This window comes from Neolamprologus multifasciatus, chromosome 3, assembly GCF_963576455.1.
Source record: "Neolamprologus multifasciatus chromosome 3, fNeoMul1.2, whole genome shotgun sequence".
Classification (NCBI taxonomy): domain Eukaryota; kingdom Metazoa; phylum Chordata; class Actinopteri; order Cichliformes; family Cichlidae; genus Neolamprologus; species Neolamprologus multifasciatus.
Window position 1 is genome coordinate 20,077,267 of NC_140441.1, and position 6,717 is coordinate 20,083,983.

The following is a 6,717-nucleotide window of genomic DNA, read 5'->3' on the forward strand; positions in this document are numbered from 1 at the left end:
CTGTCACACTTACACACGATAACTGCATTAAGTATCCTACAAGAAAAGTACATTTCCTTGTGATGGGCCCCTCTACAGCCATTTATTTCCAACACAAGGCATTTAACATACTCAACTCCACATGCAGTCAATTGAAATTCGATTCTGACTAATATTTGGTGCACGTAAATTATAGAAATACAAATTAAAATGATACCTCAGCACCCGTGCATATTTTCTAATTGTATATTTCACAAAGATTTAAGCCCAGTTCTTTCTTCGGCCTCCCAGGTGGACTACTGGTTGGCCCGTTGCACAGGTGAGAGGGTTTATTCTGCCTCTGTTTGTTGACACCTGTGTTAGTTGAAGACGAGCAATAAAGGTGCTATTGACATGAAATTGACCCGATGTCGGTAACAACCTATCAAATCCACACATGCAAAGAAATCAAACCATAGCCCATGAATTAAGTTAAGTTACGTGTAATAATGACAAAGAGAAAAAGTATTGAACACATGAAGAAAAGGAGGTACAAAAAGTAAAGACACCAGCTGAAATCTTCAGAAATCAGAACGCAATCCTTCCACGTATTGCAAATTAATATCAGGTGGTTCAGTCCCAATAAAAAGGTGTCTCATTACCAAGGTGTCAACAAGAAACATCTAATGAAGGGTAAAATCAATGAGCTTTCTTAAGACCGTCGCAGCCTTATTATGCAAAACATACCGATGGCATTGGTTACGGAAGAATTTCTAAACTACTGAAGGTTCCAGTGAAGTTTGGAGGTGGGAACATCCTGGTGTAGGGTTGTTTTTCAGCACATGGCACGGGCACCCTTCATATACCTGAGAAAAATCTACCAGGATGATGAAGATGACACAGGGGTAGAATGACCCAGCCAACCACTGACCTGAATCTAACTGAAAATCTATGGAAAGCTTTGATGCTCAGAGTTCATAAAGGTGTCTTCAGGATTTGAAGACTGTTTGTGTGGGAAAATGAGCCAAAATCATGCCTGAGCAATGCATGCGACTATAGTTTCTCCATAAAGGAGGCGTCTTGAAGGCTTTTGTATGAAGCATTAAATACATTTCAGTAAGCGTTTTTGATACTTTTTCTGTGTCATTTCTCATTATTACACATAACTTAATATTTGAATATCTGCGGTTTAATTTCTTTGTGTCAATAGCACCTTTAAAAATATATTTACCTAGAAAACTGGTGACACATTCAATTACTGCTATCTAATTTTAAATTGAAGAATAATGGTAAATCAGTTCTGAGTTTTTGAACTCCTACTTATGAAAATGTTCACTTAAACATGTCACAATAATTTGACATATAAACTAATATTAAGGCACTGATATGCTATAAATAAATAAATTCAGCTTTCTTTTACTGGATCATAAGAACCGCTCTCAATCTGTATGAAGTGCAGTGTGATCAGCTTACATTGCTCGGTTCTACGGAGATGTGCCACGAGCAGCTGATGCCTGCTGGGTAATTAGAGTTGGGCCAGTTGGGCGTCTTTACGGAGCCCTGTGATTTGGTCAGTCGTCCTCCACAGAACTGGTTCTCTGTGGAAATATGAAAAAGAAGATGGAGTTAAAAATAAGAGTGTGCTATAATATGTAAAGGTGAGACAAAAGCCAGGTGATACAATAAAAAGCATGGGGCTGCCCTGTGTTTGCAGGAAAAAGACAAAACTGTGTGCTGGAGCCCCAGTAAAATATTTGCAGGATTACTTGTCCTCACCTTCCATATGTGGCTTCCCTGCATTGAAAGAAGCCAGAAATCCTCTTCCACCAGTGGCTTCATCCGTCACCATCTCCAGCATCATGGTGTTGGAGGTGGAGAGAAGGGCACCAGGCCTGAAGGTCCCGCAGAATCGACCTAATTTCTGCACTAGACGGGAGTGACCGTTGTAGACATCCAGGTAGTCATAGCGGCAGATGGGGTCAGCCTCTAAGTCAAAGAGGCGGAAAGACAGCATGACCACATGATCCTCTGGGACCTGGAGAGGACAACAGATTCAGTATGACCCACACACAGGAACAACCTGGTTTTTTGTTATGTAAGGCAGATTATTTCTTCAACATTGATACAGCTTGTGTTACTCTGAAAACAACAAGAAGATGCTGAAAGTGAAGCATATCAACAATGAGTAAAAACTACAGATGTGTTTTTGAAGGAAATAGATCCAGAAGAAAATGGATTAACAAAATAAAATAACCAGATTTGAAAATGTGCTTTCATTGAAAATGATCATCTATGCAACTGTTATTCACAACCCGGACCTCGTATTTGTATTATTTTGTTTCATGTGGTTTGATGTTATATCTGAAATTGTAACATTGTAATAATGTGGGTTGTTGGCCAGATCTGAAAAGTAGATGTTATCCTCGAGGGACCTGCCGATTAAATAAAAATAAATAATATATTTCACAGTTAAAATGACAAAAAAAAAAAAAGGAATAGCATAGGTGTTACTTGAATTATCAACACAAAAGGAAACACTACAGTGGTTTTTTTTCTGCTCCCCAAAAAGTTCCATTTCACTATTTCCTGTTTCCTCCCCTCACCCCCAACCAGTCACAGCAGATGGCTGCTCCTCCTTGAGCCTTGTCCTGCCGGAGGTTTTTTTCCTGTTTAAAGGGAGTTTTTCCTTCCCACTGTTGCCAAATGCTTGCTCATAGGGCAGGGGTGTCGAACTGCAGGCCTCGAGGGCCGGAGTCCTGCAGGTTTTAGATAACACCCAGGGTCAACACACCTGAATCAAATGATTAGTTGAGGAGGTAATTTAGTCATTTAAATCAGCTGTGTTGGATCAAGGACGCATCTAAAACCTGCAGGACACTGGCCCCGAGGCCTGGAAATCGACACCGCTGTCATAGGGGGTCGTCTGATCGTTGGGGTTTTCTCCGTGCTACTGTCTTTACTTTACTACAGAAAGCTCCTTGAGCCTTGGAGCCATTTAAATAAAACTGAATTGAATTGCAGTAAATGGAGTTCTTGAAACATGTTTATTTACATTTGTTTATTTATTTATGAACCAATAATTGTCAGGACTCACAGAGGAACTGTAAATTAATGTTTTGCTTCTTGTTTCTGTGCTGTTGAAGCACTTTCTAACAGTCTGGCTCCCCCTGTAGCTATGAGGAGATGGTACAGTCCAGTTTGGGCCAAGCTGGTTTATAGTAGGATGATGGAGGCAACTTAATATGAGCCTGTTGTTGGTGGTTTGATCATTTTGGGGGCGGCTGTGGCTCAGGAGGCAGCACAGATTGTATACTGATCTGAGAGCACTGTAGTCAACCTGACCTTGGTTTCATCAAATATTTTTCAATTTTTTTTCTAAATCACATTTTCTTTAGTTTTCTAGTGCCACACAGCAATCACATCCTTTTGGCACTACAGTGATTTGGCTTCAGTTCAAAACATTTAGTCATCTACATAGGTGCTACCACTGTTTCACTATCCCCGTGTCCCAGACTGAAACATCACAGCTACTTTCAGTGACTCACAGTGATGTACCAGGTGCATTTGCTGTTGGGTTTGTACAAGCTGGGAAAACCTTCACTGGCCACGATGCCAGAGTCTGTGACCAGGTGGCCTCCACAGTGGAAGACTGGCCTGAAAGAGAAAGAGAAAAAGAAATCCTGCCCTTCACTTCATGCGCCGTGGGCTTCAGGAAATGCTGCTTGCTTATGTAGCTATACTGAAGAGCATTGAGGCAAAAACCTGCACACACACACACACGTTTAGATGTGAAAAACACAGTCTTTCTCTGTTCTCCAAGGCTGGGAAAGTTCCCAGTAAACTCTCATGGTATGTTTTTTTTTCATAGAAGTTGGCCAAACCAAACCAGGACTGTTAATACACAGTATATGTGTTATCGCCACACTCTGACTGCACCGCAAGAAAACTGTACGCGTTCGCTTTGCAAACACCGCCGCACAGCAGCCCAATCACACACGGTTTGGTGGCACACACACCCACTCTTTCGCACTCGGATAAACACACATCAAAGCAGCGCCAGCTTCAGCTTTTAATTTTGCCGTCCGGGCCGGGCCCAGACTCGTTAATTTAGATGTTGGCTTATCTGGCATCTGGTTTTCCTCCAGAAACTCTGCAGCTGGAAATTAGGTTAAAATTTTACTCCATAGCAGCCAGTGAGGCAAAATTTACAATCCCTTACATTACAGAGCTGTTTTCCTGTCTCTCAAGTTCTCCAGGCATGCATGGTGTGTCTATTGTGGTACTCTAAGGCCACACTTGGCCAAAATATTCCAGTTTTGGAGTCCCCTCCCTTCTGACCCTCTGGAGCTCAGCAGGCCACAGGCATTTGTTTGTCTCTCATGTTCAATTTACACCTTGTTTGTGTGGAACTCTGCACAAACAAAGAATTTGAGGAAGATTTACTTCTCAACTGCAACAAGAAAAACAAACTATATGACACGAGAGCACTGCTGCTGGTACATCTACCCAGATTTAATCACAATAAATTACAGCACGCTGTCATTATGTGTCCGCCTGCCTGTCTGTGTGTTTATGGGACGCCGACCACATCTTTCTAACGCTACACCCTTCTATTTCTACCGAGCTTTCGGTAATCACAATACTGCGACCAGGAGAGGAAGCAGTCTCACACATGCACAGTAGTTAATCCAGACTGATGTGGGCTTGAAAATTGCTTGCCACATGTGCACGTACTGAAAAGAAAATTGATTCACAAAGGGCACATTGACAGCTCATACATGCAGAATAACTTTGCTGCGCACACCTTACCTTGCGTTAGTGTCATTAGTCTGAGCATCAGTCCATCCCAAGGACAAAATGACAAGAAGGTACATGGGGGTCCACACCCTGTCCTCCATCCTGCTGTCCTCCCGGATTGGGAAAGACGAGAGTGCAGAAGCGAAAAGGAGGAGAGAGAAGCAGCGCAGAGGCGTGGAGAGGGGTAAGGTTTTGGGAAGGGGAGGGGAGGCAGGGAGAGGAGGGGAAGTGATGGTTGGATGGTGGGGTGTTACAGAGAATGCAGGTCACTGGCAGTAAAAAGTGTTGTTTACACTGATTCACAGCCAGAGTGTATCTGTACAGTGTGCTTGTGTTGCTCATTAACAGGTAGACTAATGAAGTATATGCTGAAGGTAAGTTTCTGTAGGCGTGTGCCTACAGAGGGCCTGTGTTGCAGCATGTATAATGACCACTTCACAGCGCTGCCGGCTACAAGCTGTGCTTTTGTTCGCCATCTTCATCTGGAACCATCAGGTTTACATGTTGGACTTTTAGTCCATTCAAAGTCAAGAATTCAGCTCGACCGAAATGCTGCGGTGGGACGTTAAAACAACTGTGAATAAACCTCAATGGGCTGTAAAGGATTCCCAAAATTCCTCCATAACCATGTGAGAGACTGATAAAGAAATGAAAAGTTGGTTGTACAAGCTCGTGAAATGCGGACTAGCAAAGGACCGTGATGTTTGCAGATGACTCTGTGATCTGTAGCGAGAGTGGAAAGCAGGTGGAGGACAGCCTGGAGAGATGGAGGTGTGCACTGGAGAAGCAAGACAGATTACATGTCTGTGAATGAGAGGGAGACAGGTGGAAAGGTGAACATGCAAGTAATAGATGTAGTAAAAGTAGAGGAGTTTGAATACATAAGGTCAACCATACAAAGCAATAGACAGTGCAAAGGACAGGGTGAAGCGGGTGTTGAAGATGGAGATGCCACGCAGGAGGAAAAGACCACAGATGATTTATGGATGTAGTGAAGGAGGGAGGACATGCAGATAGTTGGTGATCGGCCGAAAGAGGAATAAGAAGGAGCTTGAAGGATGTAGCTTTCTCTTGGTGTGTCTTTTACAGGATTTCCTGATGGCAGCCGGTGTGCACCCTTGGGGTAACTTTAATGCAGTTGAGTGTATTGATGTTTGAGTGTGATCACTTGGTCAGGGTGAGTGGTAATTCTAATCATGCCCCATGTGGTGCAGCTTCTGTCTGTCCTTTTGTTTGCTAGCTTAATCTTATCAGGACTGGTGGATTTTTCTTCTTGTTATCATTAATTGGTTTCCATTTCCCACATATATAATAAAATTTCTTGTAACAGCACTTGTATTGCAGTGTTTAAATCTCAATATAATGGTAGTCCCTCTTTGGGCTCACACATTAGCATGCAAATTTAGCATTTACTTCTGTACAGCTGCGATCTCACAGCTGCCAGCGTGCATCCTGACTGCTGTTTTTAAAGCTCGTGGGCACACAAGCACAATTTAGGTGACGGTTCATTAAAAAGATTAAATTCTTTCCACAGAATTAACCTCGCCTCACAAAACGATCCAGTGTAAGCACAGGAAAGCTTAAAAAAAACTGCAGGAACCAGAATAAAACAGGGCTCGTAAAAGCAATTATGAAAAACATGAATTATGCTGAACTTCACAGTAAAATGTTTTATTACAACAGTAAGACTCATTTTTATTGTTGTATAATAAAAAAATGGAGCATCTTCAGCTGTGTTATTAATACCAGCCTGTCTGCCAGCAGACCCACGCACATTACAATCATTGCTGCCATTGTTATAATCATAATATGCACCGAAGTCAGCTTCACCACTTTGAGCCTTTCTGAACGAGGACATGCCTTTTGTCTTTTTTAAGCTGCGGTGACCACTTTGGGTAGAAACCACAGCAGAACAGCAGGAGACTGCGGTCGGGTAAGAAAGCAGCTGCCCCGATCCGCTCC

The 6,717-nt window shown here is 42.6% G+C and overlaps 1 protein-coding gene across 1 annotated transcript in view; it reads right to left on the reverse strand.

The window, feature by feature from the left end:
- pcolceb (procollagen C-endopeptidase enhancer b) overlaps positions 1–6,717 on the reverse strand; it is a 50,241-nt gene extending 43,524 nt beyond the window's left edge. The window contains exons 1-4 of the mRNA XM_085141413.1: positions 4,768–6,717; positions 3,504–3,612; positions 1,735–1,993; positions 1,432–1,556 (exon numbers count right to left, since the gene is read on the reverse strand). Of these exons, the coding sequence (XP_084997539.1) occupies positions 1,432–1,556; positions 1,735–1,993; positions 3,504–3,612; positions 4,768–4,856 (582 nt within the window). The 5' untranslated portion in view covers positions 4,857–6,717. The remainder of the gene's footprint in view (positions 1–1,431; positions 1,557–1,734; positions 1,994–3,503; positions 3,613–4,767) is intronic.